The 22,623-nt window shown below is 40.2% G+C and overlaps 1 protein-coding gene across 8 annotated transcripts in view; it reads left to right on the plus strand.

Annotated features, from left to right (window-relative positions):
* The first annotated feature begins 7,066 nt into the window (after positions 1–7,066).
* The window catches only part of GPATCH2 (G-patch domain containing 2), a 200,365-nt gene continuing 184,808 nt past the window's right edge, over positions 7,067–22,623 (plus strand). For 4 of the 8 annotated variants that reach the window (XM_023538698.2, XM_064276904.1, XM_064276903.1 and 1 more), the window contains exons 1-2: positions 7,069–7,207; positions 18,139–18,855. In XM_023538698.2, the coding sequence (XP_023394466.1) occupies positions 7,152–7,207; positions 18,139–18,855 (773 nt within the window). In that variant the 5' untranslated portion in view covers positions 7,069–7,151. Of the gene's footprint in view, positions 7,208–17,493; positions 17,669–18,138; positions 18,856–22,623 lie in introns of all 8 variants that reach the window. The other 4 variants (XM_023538696.2, XM_010599412.3, XM_023538697.2 and 1 more) reach the window with 4 other exon arrangements.

Genomic DNA, 22,623 nt, shown 5'->3' on the forward strand with positions numbered 1-22,623 from the left:
TGGGTAAGTATACAAGAAATTTTAGTAGGGATATAAAAGGTCTGGACAATAGTATTAATCACCTTGACCTAACTGACATTTATAGAACACAATACCCAACAATATATACTTCATATGTTTTCAAGTTCACTGATATTTTATTTGCAGGATTTTAATCTATTATCTAGTCCATCTAGTGATTTTTTTCCTGATAATTGTGGTTTTTATTTTTAAACATTCCTGTGGTTCTTTTTAAAGTTCCATTTTACTACTTATTACATTTATGCTTTTCTATAAATCCATAAGCATATTTTGAATAGCTATTTTTAAATCTTTGCTCATTCTATTATCTCTGTATTTCGGGGTCTGTTTTTGTTGACTGATTTTTTCCCTCCTGGTTATGGGTCACACTTTGCTACATTTTTGTATGAATTGTAATTTTCGAATAGATGCTGGGTACAATGAATGTTATACAATGCTATAAAGTTACATTTATTAGTTTAAGGTTTAAAGATTATCTTGGAGCAACAATTTTGGGGGTTTATCCATCCTCCAAGAATCCAGAAAGTCTGGATTCCATGAGAATTTTAGATTCTGTTCTATATTTCCCCCTTTTGATCAAGATCCTTCTAAGAAACCTTTGATCAAAATGTTCTGTAATTGTAGTTGGGTGCACCACCCAGTTCTGATCACATGGCAAAGGAGGCAGTTGTTCATAGAGACAATTAGCCACACATTCCATTTCTTCCTCCCATTCCTAACTCTTAGACATGAATTTTTTAGGAACACTATTCATCCCACAACATTATTCCTAAGACAGTTTTTAAAATTGTAACTTAATATTCCATTATGTGCATATGCCTTAATTTACTTAACCAGACTGGTTACAAATAGCTAGAAGTTGTATTAGTTTTCTAGGGCTGCCTTAACAAAATACCACAAATCAGGTGGCTTATAGGAACTGACATTTGTCACGTCTTAGTTCTGGAGGCTAGGAGTCTAAATTGAGGGTGCCGGTTAGGCTGGGTGGGGTAGACCTGTCTTGCGTCCCTCGGCTTCTGGAAGTCCCAGGCATTCCTTGGCATGCAGGTGCATCTTCACATGGCGTCCTTCCTTGGTCTGTGTCTCTGTGTCTCTTTTCCTCTTGGATAAGGATTCCACTCAGACTGGATTAGGAACTTCCTTACTCAAGTATGACCTCATGTTAACCTAACTGATAAAAGCTTCAAAAATCCTATTTCCAAACAGCATCACATTCATGGGTATAGTGGTTAGGGATTCAACATTACCTTTTTGGGTGCATATAATTCAATTCATAACTGTTCCCTATCTCTCATTGTACATGTATATAAACACAATTACATAAAGATTGAAAAAATTAAATAAAACATTAAAGGTATTGCAAGTAAATATAGCAGAACAATCTTTTAATCTTGAGTTAGGAAAGATCTTCCCAAGAAAGACTAGAATTCCCAAAACAGAGGAGATTGCCTAATTTGATGACATAAAACTTAAAATACTGAAACATACTGTGGTAGACTGCTACATTAAAAACCTAAAGCAAGTGTCAATGGCTTTGGGGCTGGGTAGTGGTGGGAGTCCTGAAGGCCAGCGAAGAGGTCTCTTGGTGTAGGCTAAAAGAGTAGTGAGGAGAATGATACGAGAGGTGGGAGAAACAAGAACGTATATGATGTATTAGTGGAATAATCAACAAGACTGTTGCCTGTAATCACTTGGAAGATGGAAATGTACTAATGAACATATGAACTTGGCCAAGGAGATGTGTACAAAGAATGTCTGGAAGTGCCAGTTGTATTCTTTGACTGCATCTGATAAGGTATTCCATAAATGTAAGTAACAAAATCTTCATCTACACTTAACTATAAATACCCCAAGTATAATTGTTCGTCATTGTACCTCTCTTTTAATTATTTACCTTTTCATTCCCTATAGAGTTCTGATTTCATTTTCATTTGCTTAGAGACAGTACTTTCTTGAGTAAATTTCCTCAGATAGGGTAGAAAAGACCCACTGCCATCGAGTCGATTCCGACTCATAGTGACCCTATAAGACAGAGTAGAACTGCCCCATAGAGTTTCCAAGGAGCACCTGGTGGATTCGAACGGCTGACTTTTTGGTTAGCAGCCGTAGCACTTAACCACTCACTACACCACCAGGGTAGATGGATGACATAATTCAGAATCTTTACATGTCTGTAAATGTCTTTCTTTTACCCCCTCCCCCGACAAAAATGAATAAGATCTTTGCTGGGTTTAGAATTCTTATATTTTAGTTGGTTGCGGACTTTTGCCTTCACTAATCAGTAATTTTTGTTCCTCCCTCTCCTAGAGTCCTACGCTGTAGATGAGGCATCTAATGGGGGTTTTTTCCTTGGTAAATAACTTTTTTTTCTTTTCTGTCTAGAGTAGAAGTTTGTAAGATTGCTTTCTATATCGTTAAAATTCAGGACTTTCACCGATAATATCTAAGAAGTGTGTTTTCGAAAAAAACAACTAAAAGGGCACACCAGCTCAGGGGCAAGGACTAGAAGGCAGGAGGGGACAGGAAAGCTGATAACAGAGAACCTAAGGTCAAAAAGGGAGAGCGTCGACATGTTGTGGGATTAGTAACCAATGTCAGAAAAACAATATGAGTACTATCTGTTTAATGAGAAGCTAGTTTGTTCTGTAAACCTTCATCTAAAGTACAAACAAGAAACTGCCTAGGACACAGTGAGCCCTTTACAGTCACATTCACAATTCTTTCTTTAGGAAAGTTTTCTTCTAGTATTTCTTTAATTATTATTTATGTATCAATTCCCCACCTCAACTCCAGTTTCCGTAGTGACAATTATTTACATACCAAGTATTTTCTTCTGTTAGACATAGGGTCACTATAAGTTGAAACCAACTAGACAGCACCTAACAACAACGAGTCTCCTGGGGAGCCCTGGTGGCGCAGTGGTTAAGAGCTTGGCTGCTAACCAATGCCTTCAATGCAGCTTGGACTTCTTCCTTCAGTACCATCAGTTCCTGATCACATGCTACCCCTTGAAATGGCTGAATGTCGACTAATTATTTTTGGTATAATGACTCTGTGTATTCCTTCTATCTTCTTTTGACGCTTCCTGCATCATTTAGTATTTTCCCCATAGAATCCTTCACTATTTCAACTCGAGGTTTGAATTTTTTTCTTCAGTTCTTTCAGCTTGAGAAACACTGAGCGTGTTCTTCCCTTTTGGTTTTCTATCTCAAGCTCTTTGCACATGTCATTATAATTCTTTACTTTGTCTTGAGATGCCCTTCGAAATCTTCTATTTAGTTCTTTTACTTCATCATTTCTTTCTTTTCCTTTACCTGCTCGATGTTCGAGAGCAAGTTTCAGAGTCTCTTCTGACATCCATCTTGGTCTTTTCTTTCTTTCCTGTCTTTTCAATGACCTCTTGCTTTCTTCATGTCTGATGTACTTGATATCATCCACAACTCATCTGGTCTTCGGTCGTTAGTGTTCAACGCATCAAATCTATTCTTGAGATGATCTCTAAATTCAGGTGGGAAATACCCAGGGTCGTATTTTGGCTCTTGTGGACTTCCTCTGATTTTCATCAGGTTCACCTTGAACCTGAACAATTCATGGTCACATCCATTGTTGGCCCCTGGCCTTGTTCTGACTGATGATATTGAGCTTTTCCATCCTCTCTTTCCACTGATGTACTCGATTTGATTCCTGTGTGTTCCATCTGGTGAGGTCCATGTGTATAGTTGCCGTTTATGTCTGTGAAAAAAGGTATTTGCAATGAAGAAGTCGTTGGTCTTGCAAGATTCTATCATTCAATCACCGGCACTGTTTCTATCACCAAGGCCATATCTTCCAATTACTGATCCTTCTTTGTTTCCAACTTTTATATTCCAGTCACCAGTAACTATCATGCATCCTGATTGCATGTTTGATCAATTTCAGACTGCAGAAGCTGGTAAAAATCTTCAGTTTCTTCATCTTTGGCCTTAGGTTGGTGCGTAAATTTGAATAGTAGTTGTATTAACTGGTCTTCCTTGTAGGCATATGGGCATTATCCTGTCACTGACAGCATTGTACTTCAGGATAGATCTTGAAATGTTCTTTTTGACAGTGAATGCAAAACCATTCCTCTTCAAGTTGTCATTTCTGGCAGAGTAGATAATATGATTGTCCGATTCGAAATGGCCAATACCAGTCCATTTCAGCTCACTAATGCCTAGGACATCGATGTTTATGTGTTCCATTTCATTTTTGATGATTTCCAATTTTCCTAGATTCATAATTCGTACATTCCATGTTCCAGATATTAATGGATGTTTGCAGGTGCTTCTTCTCATTTTGAGTCATGCCACATAAGCAAATGAAGGTCCCGAAAGCTTTACTCCACCCACATCATTAAGGTCAACTCTACTTTGAGGAAGCAGCTCTTCCCCAGTTGTCTTTTGAGTGCCTTCCAACCTCAGGGGCTCATCTTCCAGCACTATATCAGACAGTGTTCCACCATTATTCATAAGGTTTTCACTGGCTAATTCTTTGCAGAAGTAGAGTGCTGGGTCCTTCTTCCTAGTCTGTCTTAGTCTGGAAGCTCAGCTGAAACCTGTCCTCCCTGGGTGACCCTGTTGGTATCTGAATACTGTTGGTATAGCTTTCAGCATCACAGAAACATGCAAGCCCCCATAGTATGACAAACTGTCAGACACGTGGGGAAAGAGCAGGTTGGACCTTATGTGTATGATCCACCTACTTCCATGCAGTCTTAATGATTTAAAGTCCCACTACCCCAAGCATGGAAACCCTCGTGGTGTAGTGGTTAAGAGCTATAGCTACTAACCAAAAGAGTTTGAATCCACCAGGTGGTCCTTGGAAACCCTATGGGACAGTTCTACTCTGTCCACTCTACGGCGACGGGTTTGTTACCCCAAGCATAAGCTTTGGCCCGAGATAGACAAATGTCACTGGTTTTTTAATCTTTGACAAGTAATTTAGATTTTCTAAATTTTGCTTTTCTCAGCTGTAGGGTACGACTAATAAAAATCACCTCATAAGATTCATGTGAATATCAGTTAAAACAATGTTTGTGAAATTACTTAATAGTGCCTAGCACATAATAGGCATTCAATAAAATTTCTCTTTCTACTCCCGTCTCTCTATCCCCATGCCATCCACATGTCCCATAGCAGGTGGTGAGAGATCGGGGAGCTTGGGATTTGGATACTTGGTCCCTATAGTATGTCTCTGCAGAACTTCTAGCTCTCTTCCTTAGCCACTGCTTTCTTGATTTTTCTCCTACATACACCTTCCTCTGTAGCTGAGCCAATTAAAAAAGAATTTGGCATACACTAGACTAATTTATGCTTACATATCTTTAAAAAGTTATATGTGGTTTCTATGGACTGAGTTATTGTGCCCCAAGTTTGTCTTGGAAGAAGTGCAGCCCGAACGCTCCTTAGAAGCGAAGCTGGTGAGACTCTGTCTCACATACGTTGGACATGTTATTAGGAGGGACCAGTCCTTGGAGAAGGGCATCATGCTCGGTAGAGGGTCAGTGAAAGAGAGGAATATCCTCAAAGAGACGGATTGACACAGTTGCTGCAATGATGGTCTCCAGCATAGCAATGATTGTGAGGATGGGGCAGGACTGATGTTTCGTTCTGTTGTACATAGGGTTATTACGAGTCTGTACTGACTGAACAGCACTTAAACACAAATTATTGTGCACTGTTATGTGTTAGGAACTGTGACAGACACTGGAGATTGAAAGAATGGTGAGCAAACAGTAGACATTGCTTCTACTTCTAGTTTAAGAGAGGAGATAGATATTAATCTAATGATCTCACAATAGAACGTAAAATGGAATTCTGATACATGGTATAAAACAGAGGTACAAGGTGCCTAAAAGAATAAATACTAGAATTTTAAAGGTCAATCCTTTCTTACTGACATGTTTTCCAATGGTCTTCCACGTCATTATATTCTATAATTGTCTAATTAATTTTTTTGATGTTTCTTTGTAAGTTGGACAAAACTCCTGGGACATTGCTTCCAAAAGACCCTTATTAATATTAACCTGTAACTGGGTGAAAAGTTTGGGTGTAGAGAGATGGAGAAGGCTGCTAGTGTTGTCCTTAGGATTTTCCTATTAATTAATACATTGGAACTAAGTATTTTATCAGAATGGTTTAGATACTTCAACTTTAAGAAGATAAATGAGGGCTGGCTCTGAGCAAATGAGTGGTAGAAAAGTTGAGTTCAAAGAAGCTTGTGAACTAATGGCGGTCCCAATCCCTAGGCAGATAGAGGCTACACGGAACTCAAAGCTAGGGTGCATGGATGACCCCAGTCAGTCTATTAAATCTTCAGCAGGAGGGATGGCGGTTTCATCAAACCGGAGAGGGATAATGTCAAAGCAAAACACTTCACTTTACAATTTTATCTATGTTGGGAGTTTACTTAAACCATCTCAACTTAAATGTTCACGGCCCCTCTTTAGGTGCAGTCCGCCTGAAAGGCAACACTACTTTTGAACTCTTGGTAATGCATAAAAAAAAAAATGCATACAGGCGACAAATTAAGGGGAGAAATGGATGACAAGTACTGAATTAGGGAGTTTGTTAATAGGAAACTCCTCCGGAGAGACAATGGGCTAGGGTCACTCCAGCCCTTCGTCCAGTCCGATCCTTCAATTGCGACCTACCTGTTCAAAAAGTAGTATTGGTTTCCGATAACCGCCGACCGTCCTTGCAGGCGAGCTAACGTGGCCATAGCGCCTTGGCTCCGGGTTTATACCTGGTGTTACTACCGGTCTCTATGGCAACGGGGTAAACCATTAGGCCAGTCCCGGGGGTTCAACTTTTCTTTCACGCCTCTGCTTTTTCACTTTTTTTAGGCTTCAAAAACACTATAAAGATCACTAATAGCTTTATGTGAAGGACAAGGTTTAATTTAACTGCTCGCGTGTCTTCTGTGGGCAACACGGGGCGGTGGAGCCGAGGGGAGGAGAAGTAATGGTTGCTCCGAGCATCCGGCTTCCGCTGCCGCCGCTTCCGGAAGCCGCTCCGAAAATGCGCCGCTGCCCCCCGCGAGTCGCCGGCGCTGCGGCGGTTGGAGCCTGCTCTCGGGCCTGAGCCTCCAGGCCGGGCCCCCGGGTGTCGTTAATGTTCGGGGCCGCCGGGCGCCAGCCGATCGGAGCTCCGCCCGCCGGGGACAGCTGGTGAGGCTGGCGGCCCCGGGGCGGGCGAGGAGCGGGCGCGCTGGCCGGAGGCCGCCGACCCGGCCTGGCGGGGAGGGAGTGGCCGTGGGCGACCTGGAGTCGCGGGCCTGTCCCCACCCGCGCCCGCGCCCGCCCAGCTGGAGGCAGGCGTCCAGGTGTGGGCTCCGGGCTGGCGAAGGAGTGCGGTCCATGCTTGTCCTGCTCGATGAGCACCCTGCGCTGCTTAGGGGCGAGGTTCCTCTCCCCGTGGGGTGTGCAGCACCTGGGCAGGAGAAGTGTGAGCCCCTCGAGCTGGCCGTGTTCGCCCGCTCCCCCTTTAACACGGACCAGGTCGTGCCCGGTATCCTGGGCGATCAAGTCTGGAAGAGTTCTGGACGTTTAGTAGTGGGAGACATCGTCCTCTCATGTCCTTGTTTTGGAAAGGGGTCATCTACCTGTTTCCACCCCCTTAAACCAACCATTCCAGTTCACATGTGATGTCTCTGGGTGTTCCCGAAACTTTAAAACACACGAATATCAGAATTATGTTTGGGGTTTGACTTCATCTATGATATCACATCATCAGTGCCGCTTCAACATGATACATTGCTTTGACTTACCACAGTGCTGTCACAAATTAATACACGTTATCTTTACAGCGACCCTGAGATAGCAGGTTGTCACAGGCGCAGAATACTTCAGTCATTGGCATAAAGTTTCCCTGTGTACTTTATTGTCCTAGAGCTAGAAGCTGGTTTGGGGATTTCTAGTTGAAAACTGTGATGTTGCCTGTCTTATTTTTTTCCACCCCCTTTTCCTCCAAGCGTACACAAGACAAACAGTGAAACACAAGCAGATTTCCCACTGACAATCCTCTGACATAATGCTTTGACTAGCAGTTGAAAGGTGGCTAAAAAGTTCATATCCACTCCTGGACTCCACAGAAACAGAGGGTGGGGAGAATTCTAGCAGTCTGCAGCCTCAATTTCTTTTGCTTCACCTATCACTGAAAAGTCAAAAGGATTTCTTGCCCCAAATATTTGGAAATGGATCAGATCATCCTGCATTTATTTTATGATGCGTATGGATTTGGTTATGTTCCTTTAAAAAAAGTTTTTCAATGCATAGTTCTTAAGTGTTTAGTTTGATTAGTTTTGGCAGTTCTATATACTTGCGTATAAATCACCATACAAAGCAAGATATAGGATATAATCACCCAGGAGATTTCCCTCTTTAGGACGCCTTTCTTGATGTTTCACCATTCAATATCTTGTTAAGAGAAGGAGACAAAATGTGCTTTGTAGCTGGGTCTTCTCTTGCTGTGGTGGTTTTGGTTTGACGCAGCTTCCTCTCCCTCCCTCAGCTGCTACCCTCTATACCTCTTTTAGAGTGTAGAGAAACACTTCTTCAGTCCTCTTTTTAAAAGCCTGTCCCCTTTTCTTTTTCAGCATACAACTCATATTGGGGCCCCAGAATGTAACATGGTACCTAGTACTTTATCAGTGTTTTCGAATGAAACTCTTAAAATCATATCTACTTTGGCAGAGTGAATGTGTTTACTGGAATCTTTATTTTTTTAGTTTATTTGCACAACTGTCCATTCATTCAAAATTTGTTAATGAAATTCTTTTTCATTCATTGAGCATTTACTATACCATACATGTACGTTTCTTCCCAGTGGTAAAATCCCAGCACCAATGGGGATGTTACTACTTAGTACTTGGTGCCAAGTTTTACATCCTTATATTATGTAAATCTTTTGAGGTAGGTGCTATCATTATTTGTATTTTACAGATGGCGAAACCAGCCAAGGATGGTTTAAATAACACAAAAAAAGTGTCATATTTGCAGTATGATTCCGGTATGGTATACCTACAAAAAATTCTTAACCACTGTTGTATACTGTGTGTCGGAGTAACGTACAACCCATCAAGAAATAACACCCTAGAAAGCAAATGTCCAAATTTGTAAACTGACATGGAGTACCCCCATCTAGGCTTCTTCAAGTTTTTCTCCAGCGTGGAGGATAGGTTTTCACATTTTAGGCACCAAATGAGTAAATGTAGATGATTTTATTTCTTATTTGAAAAATCAAAACTGGTATTTTATAGTTAAGAATCTAAGAAAGAAAAATATTATGCAATTAAATTATAAAAATCTCATAGTATGTCAGGAAATCAATATATTTTCTGTGTAAGTTAATCTTATATATGGTTCACATTATGTTTTTATTAAGAAAATGTTATGGTTTGGAGAGTGTCTGTACCTCCTTCCTATTTTCTCACTCACACGCGTTTTAAGGCAGGGTGCGGAAAGTATCTGTCTTGGTACTTCAGACATTAACCTGCCTTTTAAAATTTGGCGCATTTAATGTACAAATCACATCTAGAATTTAGATACTCGGTTCCTTATTACCTTTTACTTTATTATGGGTTTATTTTTCAAGTCAGTTTCTGATTTCTTTGACTTTGAAGTCTCAACTAAACAAATTAAAAACAATAGTCCTTGGTTATGAAAATGTTGAAACATTGACGTATTGAATTGTAGTATTCTGTGTATTTAACGTTCTTAAGTGGCTTTTTTTTTTAAAAAGCCGCTGAAAGTAGAGTAAACCACATTGCTCTGGACCTCTGTTTTTGCAGTTTCATTCTTATTTGGTATTTCAGTTTTCTTTAGGTCTGGAAGGCTGGTAATTGAAAAACATCCATTTTTTTAAGTAGCTTTTTTTGTTGTCATCATTCAATTTTGTACTGTTGGGATTGCTTGAGTCAAGTTTCTGTTTCAACGATTAGGACTCAAACCAAAGACCGGTATGAGCTGGGGCAAGTTACTCATTCATCTTTGTACAGCTTCTTAAATAGCATCATTATTTATTTATGTCTAGCTGGAAACCTTTAAACAGTCTTTGATAATTCTCCCTTAACTTTTACATTTGCTTAACTAAAAATTTAGAGTACTGGGCTTGTTAATGTGACAGAAAATTTGAAACCTGGATTGTCTAGAAATTTTAGTCTTTAAGTCATATTTTTCTTGTGTTATTTGTTCATTCATTTAGCCGTTCATTGGTTTGTTCAGCCAACAGATGTATACATTTTTTTAACATCTGTTATGTGTCAGTCACTATGTGTGCTAGTTACTTGCAATTAATATTTGTCTTCACTCTCATTCCTATTCTAGGAATTCAGGATTTTAACTATCTATACTTTTGGTAACTATTTCTTGAGCAGTGACATGTATAAGCAACCATTAAGACTCATTTCCCACCTACTAGAAACTTGACTGGATGCATGTTAACTAGAATTGGATTAGTTTATTTTTAGGTTCTTCATTTTTTTGCTGCATTTTAGACTTTGACTGCGTTTCATTTAGGCAGTTTTTTTTTTTTCTTCAGTACATTTTGAAAGTGATTAGAGTGTAACCAAAGGGAGTTTTAAATGACTGTTGATGTCATTAAGTGAAGTAGCAAAACACCAAAAGAACGTTCTTCAAATTTAAATAATAAATGCACTTGCCTTATTAAGGCACCTGTTGGAAAGTAGAATTAGATATTTTTCCTTAAGTTACCACGTTGAGAAGAAAAACCTTCTTGTGTGTTCCTGTGGTAGCAAAGGTGACAAAGAGTAGCTGCCACCAGAACTTCCGATTGAGTACAGATCAGTGAAGCTTTTGCTCCTGTTACAGGAAATGAGTTTTCTGTTCGGTGGAGAGCTGTGTGACTCCAGACTGGGAAAGATGATTTTCTCATAACCTGTTGCCGTTGAGTTGGTTCCGGCTCATAGTTACCCCGTAGGTCAGAGTAGAGCTACCCCGTGGAGTTTCCAGGGAGTGCCTGGTGGATTTGAACTGCTGACCTTTTGGTTAGCAGCCATAGCACTTAATCACTACACCACCAGGGTTTCCTAATTTCTTGTATTTGTGTACATAATATTAAGATGTCTTAATAAATGTCTAAAATAAATGCTAACATGAATAACCAGGCATGTAATTCCAAGACTATTTTATTCTTAGGTTTATGAATAGAACCCTATGAGTAGAACTGCTCTGTCCTCTAGGGTTGCCATGGTTGGCATTGACTCGTGGCAGCGGGTTTGGTTTTTCTGGTAAGAGTAGTCATAGCATACATTCATCAGCATGGTTCTTGACTGTGCACTGTGTCCTGGGCACTGGAGAGTAATTGATGAAGGAAACATCATCTGCAGCCTTGTGAGTTTTAGAATTTAGTGGGGAGATGGGCACTAAACCTGGGACTTTCAGGGTGTTTAGTAAAAGGATATGAGTTAATTTGCACACAAGAGAATTTAAAATAATTCTAAATTAGTGCTGGGGGAGAGAGTGGTGAACAGCAACAGGTGATTGACTTTTAGCGCTCCTCTGCTAAAATCACTAAGCTTTGTAGAACAGATGATCTGTTTCAGAGACGTGACCATGTATAAGGTCGTGGTGAGTCAGAATTGACTCGACGGCAGTGGGTTTGTTTTTTAGTTTGGGTGATGAGCAGTATTTTGATTTTTTTTTTTCCCTTTACTAGATATTTGATAGCTGTATAGTCAGTTTCACGGAGCCCTGGTGGCGCAGTGGTTAAGCACTCGGCTGCAAACGAAAAGGTCGGCAGTTTAAACCCTCCAGCAGCTCCTCAGGAGAAAGACGTGGCAGCCTGCTTCCACAGAGCTTTTCAGCTTTGGAAACCCTGTGGAGCGGTTCTACTCTGTCCTGTAGGGTCACTAGGAGTCGGGATTAACTCGATGGCAGTGGGTGTAGTCAGTTACCCTTCAGTTACATCTGGAAGGTTTTTTGTTTTTTAATGAACTTGTTGGGTTTATTGAGTTCACGCACATGTATATCCTCTGTTTTTATTTGTTTTTACCAGCATTCTAGGCAAGGAAGTTATTCCTTAATTTTTCTGTGCATGTTGTATCTGTCATTCTTCGGAGCAGCAGTTATTGCTAATAAAGATTTCATAAAGTCATAGTCGTTGACAGAGCAGCTGGCTCTGCAGCTGTTCTGGGAGGATCTGTTTTAGGCCTTCTTGCCTCCTGCTGTGCCCACCACTGTATTACTGACTGCTGGTTTAGTTAGTAACCGCCAGTCCTTTGGGGACATGTGAGCAGTAAGTTAGGACTAAGGCAGCTACCTGAGTCGTTCTCCTTGAAGCAGAAATGTTTGAAAGAAAATCCTCAACCGAGTGCCGTGTTTTATACTAATTGATCATCATCAATCTGAAGCATACGTGTTTCTAAATGATTAGAGCCTGGTGTTAAAGAAGCCAAGGAGAGCAATTTGGTATTTTACTGGATGCTTAGTGTTGCCTAGAGGAGGACAAACGAACTTGACCCTTGGCCAGAAATTTTTACCTAAAAATGACATACCATTGTGGTATATATATATATGTACATACAATGGAATATTATTTAGCCATAGAAAGGAATGAAGTACTGATGTACATACGTATATATGTGTGTATATATATTTCTCCTTGGAAACTCTATGGGGCAGTTCTACTCTGTCCTATAGGGTCGCTATGAGTTGGAATCAACTTGACTGCAGTGGGTTTTTATATATAACTTACAACTTACAACTGTAGGTAGACCTCCAAAATCTTATGCTAAGCTAAAGAAACTAGGCACAGAAGGTCATGTATTCAATGATTCCATTTCTATAAAATACCCAGAATAGGTAAATCTGTAGAAACAGAAAGCAGATTGGTGGTTGCCAGGGGTTGGAGGGACAGGAGATGTGGAGTAAATGCTTAATGGATCCCAGTTTTATTTCGGGGTGATAAAATATTTTGGATCTCGATAAGCAAGGTGATTCACAAAGGGTGGATATCCTAAATTCCGCTGAATCGTTCACTTTAAGATAGCTAATTATATGTTGTATGAATTTCACCTCAAAAACATTGCAAATGCAATTTGAAAAATAAGTAAAGCAACCACATAAATTAAGAAAAAATGGCATCAACTCTTGGATTGACCATGCATCTTATATTGCTCAGTATAATCTAATAACTACCGGAAAAAACAAAGTGCTTATCTACTCAAATCATTTCTTTTACAGTGTCAAATTTATGTAGATAATGGCACTGTACTTTTGTGGGATTCTATTCATTTGGAGTATCTTAGGAAAACTGTGAGTAAACTCTCATCTTGGACATACGCAGTGCTGATTATTCGTGAAAGATTTCATTTGCAGACAAATTGGTAATGAACAGAAATTGTATGATAAAGGTGAATGAAAAATCTCAGATTACCTAAATGGTAATTCACTAGATTTGACTGTAATTCAAACAGTAAAAAATAGGACGCTCATTAAGTGAAGATTTATGTAGAGAAGTTTGTATTTCCAGGCGTCCCCTCTAATGGGAATGGCCTGAAATAGGAAAATACCTTTGCGATAAAATGTCTCAGTGCAGCGATCGTCTGCTGATGCTTCAGTTGAACTGTCAAGGCAAACAAAAATTAATGAGTTATTGGTCATGTGATGGTCTCTTACAGTGACTTTTTCCTTTGAGGACAGTTGATGCCATTTTTATCTGAGAGATGTCAGTAAAGCAGCTTGACATTAACGGATTGTAATGCGACTAATGCGACTGACTAGTTAGCCAGGGTGCTGCTCCTGATCAGCTTGCAGAAGGGTCTTTAGTTAGTTGAAAACGAAGGGAGGGAAAGTGACTTGAACTCTGTATAACACTTAAGTATAATGTATTTTCTCTTCGAATTTAGAGGGCTTCTAAACTTTTTAACTAAAAAGTTAATTGATTTTTGAGTGATATCATGGAATAAATTGAGTTCTGGTTAGTATATTCTAAAAATATTTTCTCTTGAGAAAAATAGGATCTAAATTGAATAAAGCTGACAATACTTTAATGAGGTTCTGAAGAAGTTTTGATTCACTATTTGTAACCTTATTGATTATATTTTGTTAAACTGTATGCATAACAGCAATATCTTTTAAACAAAACTGATTTGAGTAGAATATTTTAATTGATTGAATGAGATATGCTAACCTTTTTCTAGTGTTAAAAAACCAAACCAAACCAAACCCACTGCCGCCGAGTCGATTTCGACTCATAGCAACCCTATAGGCCCCGTAGAGTTTCCAAGGAGCGCCTGGTGGATTTGAACTGCCGACCTCTTGGTTAGCAGCTGTGGCACTTAACCACTAGGCCACCAGGGTTTCCTTTCTAGTGTTAAAAAAAAATCCGCTGCCATTGAGTCAATTTCAACTCATGGCGACCCTACAGGACAGAGTAGAACTGCCTCATTGTTAGGACCACCAGATTTTCTCTTCTGAAATAATGCACCAAACTGTAACTTCCTAAATAAACTTGCAGTTTTACTTGGAGGTTGTATTCGTGAATTAAGTTAATTTCATGTTAATATTTATACGAGTCATTCACTCACTGATAAGAATACTGTATCTTCAAAAAGGAAGTTATTTCCGATGCAGGTGGTACAAAGTCTGAGTCGTTTAGACAAAGGATCCTTATTTAGTACATGTAACACGCTGGCTTCGAGTGAATTTTTTTAAAGTTGAAATATATTCATAGATAATTTACATTTCAGACTTTTCTTCCAATGAAATAGCACTAAAGAAGAATGTAACAGTCATTCACCGAAAAGAAAACAAAAAGGCAATTATTAGCATATAGGCAATGGAAAGTGTTCCCAAACCTGAGTAATATATGGAACCCTACAGAAAGAAAAAGAAATCTCAGTGGTCCTGCAGAGTTTGTTTTAAAATACATAGTTGAATTGCTGTGTTTCTGAAATTCAGGTATACATTCAAAATGCCAAAGGAGATATACTTGGAAAATACAAACCCTCATTCACCAAGGTTAATGTCAGGTTACTTAATTGTTCACAGTGTATATTTTACTGGTGACTATGGCATCGGTTCCTTGAACCCAGCTCACTCTCACTGCCTATACCACCCTTCCTTCTGTTTTAAACAGTGTAAAACGTTAACTGTGACTCATTTGGCCTTTATGCTGACGAATGTTCAGTTTGTCTCAACAATTAAAAATGTACTAAACCCATTGTTCTCCGGTCACTTTGACTCTATAGGACAGAGAAGAATTGTCCCATAGGGTTTCCGGGGCTTCTGATCTAGTGGCTAAGAGCTCGGCTGCTAACCAAAAGGTTGGCAGATCAAATCCACCTGCAGCTCCTTGGAAGCCCTACGAGGCAGTTTCGCCTCTGTGCTGTAGGGTCGCTGTGAGCCGGAATTGACTCGATGGCAACGGGTAGTCTTTACAGAAGCAGGTCATCTTTCTCCGCAGATCAGCGGGTGGGTTCAGACCGAGTGCTTTAACCATTGTGTCACCAAGGCTCCTACCTGATGCTAAATCATTCATACACAAAAATGCAAACTAGATACTGGAATTACAAAGCTGCTCTTGGCTATAGTTAGGTAAGCATGCAGGCCCCATAGCTAGATTGCCCACGTTTGAATACTGGCTCCACTGCTTGGTTGGATGTGTTCTGTTGGGCGAATTACCCTTTCTCTGTGTCTGTGTGCTTCATGTACCCCATCATAGGGTAACTGTGTAAGAATGAAATGCGGTAATACGTGCAAAACGCTTAGAAGTGGGCCTGGCATATAGTAAGATAAGTGTTAGAAGCAGTATGTGTATCTCATGTTACAAACGGTAAATTAGTTGAATGTGTTTTCAGATTGTCATTAATATGAAAAGACAAAGTTGAAAAGTTATTAGAGAGACTTTGCGAATACCTGAGATTATAGACTATGGAGACTACGTACATATGTTTAGAAACTATAGACCAGAGGTCAACAAACTGTGGCTTCCGTCACTTGCTTTTGTAAATAAAATTTTATTGCCACACAGCTGCGTCTATTCACATCCGTGTCTATTCACTTCCCTGCTATCTACGGCTGATTTTGCACCACAGTGACAAGAGTTGACCAGAGACGTAGTGGCCTACTTAGCCTGAAATATTTACTGTTTGGCCCTATGCAAAAATGTGTGCCTACCTTTGCTATAGACTCTAAAAACCATATTAAAAAAACAAACCCATTGCCGTCAAATAGATGCCGACTCATAGCGACCCTATAGGACAGAGCAGAACTGCCCCCATGGGGTTTCCAAGGAATGGCTGGTAGATTGAACTGGCAACCTTTTGGTTAGTAGCCACGCTCTTTAACCACTTCGCCACCAGGGCTCTGTAGAAACCATATACCAACCCAGACCCACTGGTGTCGAGTCCATCCTGACTCATAGTGACCCTGCAGGACAGAGTGTAACTGCCATATAGGGTTTCAAAGGCTATAAATCTTAATGGAAGCAGACTATCACATCTTTGTGCTGTGGAGTGGCTGGTGGGTTCAAATGGGCAACCTTTTTGTTAGCAGCTGAGCGCTTTAACAACTGTGCCATCAGGGCTCCTTATAGGCCTGTATAGGACTACTGAAAATACTATAGTCCCTGTGGACTTCTAGAACTCCTTTTGATGGTTCGTGGTCTTCATGCGAAAGGTGCATGTATGAATTACCTGAGAAGATTAAAAAATAAGAACAGTTAGCGGGACCCTACATCATGCCAACTGACTTAGAATCTTTGGCAGTCAGATTTGGAAAAGGCCAGGATAATTTATAAAAGTTCACCAAGGATGCTAATTAATACCCTTGATGACTGGTAGATAATCTACTCACTGGCAATGTATTTCAACATTCTTTATTAAAAAAAAAAAGCCTGAGAAACAGCTTTAGGGTGAATTGTAAGAAAAAAGCGATTTTAGACGGTGAAGCTCCAGTGTGAATGTGAGCAGCTTCTGCTTCATAGGAGATTGGCATGGCCTGCGTATATATGCCTGTTGTTAGGTGCCATCAGGTCAACTTTCGACTCAGAGTGACCCCATATAACAATAGAACAGCCCCATAGGGTTTTCTAGGCCGTAATCTTTATGGGAGCAGATTGCCCAGGCCTTTCTAGTATTTGGTTAAACTTTCATTTCACACAAATTACACATACTGAAAGTACCTATCTGTCTTTCTGTCTACCTTGCATGGCAGTGTCTGGGTACAGCATGTGGTAAGTAGAAGATTTCATGGCTCCTTCTTAGAAATTAATGGCAGGGACTGAGAAAGTTATCGCTCCTTCTTCAAGAAGCTTCTTCTGTGAAAAGGGCTGGAGTAGATGAAGGAGCAGTGAATTAAGCAGAGAGGAACTTTTCTGTAATTAAAATATATATATATATATATATATTTGAATTACACAGTAAACACAGTAAAAATATAAAAACACTGGGATCTGTCATTGCTGATATTATGCTTACTGTATTTTTATGCAGGTAACGCACACCCTCTGTGTCTGTCTGTTGGCTGTAGCCTCCCCCCTTGAGGCCCCCTCACAATCTCTGCCGCGTCCGCCCTCTTCCACATGTTGCTGTGAAAGAAAACTCGCAGAGCGAGCTTATGAAAATACCTCCAGGAGGGAGCGTTTGCTACAGCAAGCAAATGCAGAAGGTGTGCGTTGTTCGTGTAAAAATACAAGCTGAAGTTATTCCTGTTACTTAATTTAAAAACTTATTCAAGAAGAAAGAACTTAAAATGAGTTGGAGTATTTGAAACTTTCATATCTTGGACAGGAAAATTAAATAGCTTTTAAACATTTTTTTATAATGACTATTAATTTTAGTCAAATGTAGAGTGAATTGTCTGCTGTAGTCCAAGCCCATTGTTGTCTAGGTGATTGTGACTCGTTGCTACCCTATAGGACGGAGTAGAACTGCCCTATAGGATTTTCTAGGCTGTAATCTTTATGGGAGCATATCTCCAGGTCTTTTCTCCTGTGGAGCTGCTGGTGGGTTCTAACCGCAGACAGACCTCTCAGTTAGCAGCCAAGTGCTTTAACTACTGCGCCACTAGAGCTCCTCCGTCTGCAATAGAAAACTAGGTTAATACTGTTTTCTTTTTCTTTTCTCTAAAATATGTAGGCATTTCAGTCGAACCATGGAGGAACTGGTTCATGATCTTGTCTCAGCGTTAGAGGAGAGCTCGGAGCAAGCTCGGGGTGGGTTTGCTGAAACTGGAGACCATTCTCGAAGTATATCATGCCCTCTGAAACGGCAGGCAAGGAAAAGGAGAGGAAGAAAACGGAGATCGTATAATGCTCATCACCCGTGGGAGACTGGTCACTGCCTAAGTGAGGGTTCTGATTCTAGTTTTGAAGAACCAAGCAAGGACTATAGAGAGAATCACAGTAACAATAAAAAAGATCATAGTGACTCAGATGACCAAATGTTGGTGGCAAAGCGCAGGCCGTCATCAAATTTAAATAATAACATTCGTGGGAAAAGGCCTCTGTGGCATGAGTCTGATCTTGCTGTGGACAACCTCGGGAACAGAACTCTGCGCAGGAGGAGAAAGGTCAAACGCATGGCAGTGGACCTCCCACAGGAAGTCTCTAACAAACGGACGATGACCCAGCCGCTTGAAGCTTGTAGAGATCAGGACATGGACAGCGACAGGGCTTACCCGTATCAAGAGTTTACCAAGAACAAAGTCAAAAAAAGGAGACTGAAAATAATTCGACAAGGACCAAAAATCCAAGATGAAGGAGTAGTTTTAGAAAGTGAGGAAGTAAGCCAGGTCAATAAGGACAAAATGGAGTATGAAGAGCAAAAAGTCTCAGATGAACTCATGAGTGAAAGGTGACTTTTTTATTCTCTAAATATGAAAATATTTGTCTTCAGTGATTGTGGTTGAATGTGTTTTGTATTTTAATTCTATTTTAAAATAATTATAAATTGTAATAATGATAGTGATATTACCCTTGAACTATGGTTGTATATCCTTTATAATTTATGATGTGTAGCACAAAGCAAAATTGCTTATGTGATTCACGGTCTTTTGATCATGTGGAATCGACTCGGTGGCAGTGGGTTTGGTGGGCTATAGCGACCTAATTTCCAGCTACAAAGAGAAGAGGGAACGGATTTTTCAATGGGAAAGAACGTGCTTTTGAATCACAGCATGTTTGTAGCCTTTAGAACTGTATATGTAATTACTTATTTGTTTAATTATAGACCTTTAGCCTTTGGTTCTTTTTAGAGTGTCAAGATCCATCGGCCTATTCTGACTCCTAAGAATCAAGAGCTGATGACCACCATTAATTGTGTGTGGCTTAGATATTTAAAAACACCTGCAGCTTCCTAGAAATTCTGATGATCACTGAAAAATTGTAAGACCCAGTTTATAGTCTAGAAACACCTGAGATCTTGTCATTCAAAAAATGAGAGAGCAGTGGTCCTTTGGCAGTCAGTCTTATCCATTTCTAGAAAACAGATATAAAACTTGTTGCTGTCGAGTTGATTCCGACTCTTGGTAACCCTATAAAACAGAGTAGAACTGCCCCATAGAGTTTTCAAGGAGCAGCTGACGAATTCGAACCGCTGACCTTTTTGGTTAGTAGCTGTAGCTCCCTGTAGCTCTTAACCACTGTGCCCCCAGGGCTCCAGAAACAGGTACACCACAATGATTGTGGTTCAGTGCTATTTTGACAGCATTAGAATGTAAGGGATCACCTTCCTGTAACCCAGAAGTGATGCTGCCTGCAGGAAATGAGAGGGTTTTGACACCCTTCATCCATTTCAGAACATGTCCTTCAAACCAAATGCACAACTATGACCCAGAGGAAAAAAAAAAATCCTTGAAGTGGTCTGGGGAAAAGAATTTGATTTTTAACTTGTAGGGCTTGCATGACTTTAATCATGTAGATTGTGAACTATGGATCTAATTTTTTTTTTTTTTTTTTTTACTTGTAAAATGTGATTGCAGAGATGAGTAGGACCTGGTAAGTTTATAAAAAAGGGGATGGTTTGTTATTTATATAGTTTTTCTTATGAAGTAAAAATTACTTGAAGTAAAAAAAAAGTTTCAGGATGCCTTTGAAAAGTTTATGGTATCTGCATTTCTTCAAAGGAACGTGCCATTTTTATACCAGAATGAGAATTATTTGTGTGCCAGGGTTGGGCCATTTTGACTGAGGACCACTCGGCCTGACTTGAAAGTAATTATCTTGCTCTATTTTTTTTTATTGCTGGGAAGCTGGAAGGTACACAGCAGTGGAAGTAATTTACTCGATTCTGAATTATTCACAGTTAAATTACCTGCTTTCTGGATTGATTGTACGAGCCCCTCCTTTTTTTGATGTCTGCCTCTGTTGATCTGCTTCTTAGGACATCTCCCCTGGAAGGGAAATGAGGGGAAACTCACATCAGTCATATTTTTTCATTATAAAAAGTATTCGAGTATCTGTTAGGTATGACCAGGCGCTGTGCAGCAGACAACCCAGGTCCACGTTTCCTAAGAGAATGCTTTCACTCTTGAATACATTTTTTACAAATACTTTCTCTAATTCTAAATTTCTCTCTTGTGAGGTGTACAGCTGACGTTTACCCAGATAATTTGGTCTTTGTCCTTGGTTCCCGAGAAATAACCTCTGAAACTTTGGAGTTTCCCCAGTAATTGGTGTTTTTTATCTGTAAGGACTTCAGATCATTCCTAAGGTTTTATGCTGATGAAGTGACTCTTGGGTAGTGCTGACTTGGAGTGAAGGACCCACCACTTCATATCAACCAACCTCATGGGAAGAGGACTGGAGGATTAGTCAGTCAGTCATGTCTGTGTAATGAGGCTTTGGACTGGGAAGCTCCATGGCTTCCTGGCTGGTGAAAGACATGGATACGTGTGACCTTTTTGGGATGTGGGGTGTGTAATGAGGCTTTGGACTGGGAAGCTCCGTGGCTTCCTGGCTGGTGAAAGACATGGATATGTGTGACCCTTTTGGGATGTGGGGAGTACATATTGGCAACCTACTGAGACCTCACGCTATGCAGCTCTTCGTTTGTATCATTTTTGCTATAATAAAACTAATCATAAGGGTAGTGTTCTTTGTGAGTTGTTCTAGCAAATTACAGAGCCCAAGGAAGTAGTAAGAGCCAGCAGGTCAGGAGTGAGGGGGGCCCTGGGGACCCTGGGCATATGGCTAACGTTCTGAGGAGGTAGCGGGAAAGCCCGAAATTTGTAGCCAGCAAGTCAGAAGTGAGGGGGGTCATGGGGACCCCCACATTTACAGCTGACATCTGAAGCCTTGGGCAAACTCGACAGTTTGGAGAACTATACCCCTTTAAATTGAGCTCAGACCTGGCTTGGTGGTCAGGGTTGGAGGAAGAAGCTCTGCGTGTGCAGTTGAATTGCAGTTGATTCTGGAAAAGACATTACTTAAGAAAACACAACAATTCTGTTACATGGCAAGAAAGAAAAAAGTTTACACTGACTATGCATTATATCAAAGGTACGGTCACTGAATAAAAATGACTGAACAATATAAAGAGGAAGGTACAAAAAGAACACTACCATGGAAGTTCTAGAGTATGACAGTTAAATCTAACATAAAAATTAAAACAAATAGTGGGAAAAAAAAGTGGGAAGAGGTGTCCTTGGAGATAAGTCTTAATGACCACCAGCTGCTGAAAATGAAAAGCCTTGCTCACATTTAAGTTCTTGTTCTGATTTGCTGAATACAGTAACAACTACATGGTATACATGCAGGGGCAGATTATCCAGCAGGATCATTCATAGTGAACAGTTTCACATTTTTTCACCACATCAAAGATTCTGCTTCTAGGTATGGCTGGCATCTGTCCTCCCAACTCCACAGTGCCTTCCTGCAGAATCAAAGCCTCTTTTCAAATTTACAGTCCGTGACAGGAGCTGATGACCCAGTAAGCAAGGTAAGCACAGGCTTGCTTGTACTTACTATTCTGTAGTGAAATTGTTCACTACAGATGATCCGGTAGCAAGGCAAGCACTGTGCTTACCTTACTTATTGGATAATCTGCCCTCGTGTACTTGCAACAACTAGTTAAATGTCAGTGAGATAAAAATGTAAATAAGGAAACATGTTGTATACATACATGTAGAAATATCTCAAAGTAAGATGAGGATCGTTAAGGACTATGAGAGCTTTTCTCAGCGGGCGATTCATGATTTTTATATCTTTAATAAGAGTGTGGGCTGGCGGAGAGGGAGGAGAGAAGAGATAGACATGCCACTTGGAGGAAGAGTTTAAACGAAGGGGCCACAGATGGGATGGGAAGAGTTTTGGTGGAGGTTTGCCCATAGATGGCCTTGAAATGCAGATTTAACCCAAGTATGAGGAAGTAATTTTAAATTTTTAAATACAGGACTGCCTTCTTACAAGTTGCATATGTGTATGTGTATTTTTTAAATGACCTTTTTCTTATAGTTAGTTTTAGATTCCCAGAAAAGTTGCAAAGCGAGTGTGGAGATTCCCTGTGTACCCTGCTCCCATATGCCCTGCACCCACTTGTTGCCTCTCCTGTGACGGCTGTGCTTGTCGCAACTAATGAGCCAATACGATGTATTAAGTAAAGTCCGTACTCTATTTGGACTTT

The sequence above is a fragment of the Loxodonta africana genome, chromosome 25 (genome assembly GCF_030014295.1).
Source record: "Loxodonta africana isolate mLoxAfr1 chromosome 25, mLoxAfr1.hap2, whole genome shotgun sequence".
In the NCBI taxonomy this organism is placed as follows: domain Eukaryota; kingdom Metazoa; phylum Chordata; class Mammalia; order Proboscidea; family Elephantidae; genus Loxodonta; species Loxodonta africana.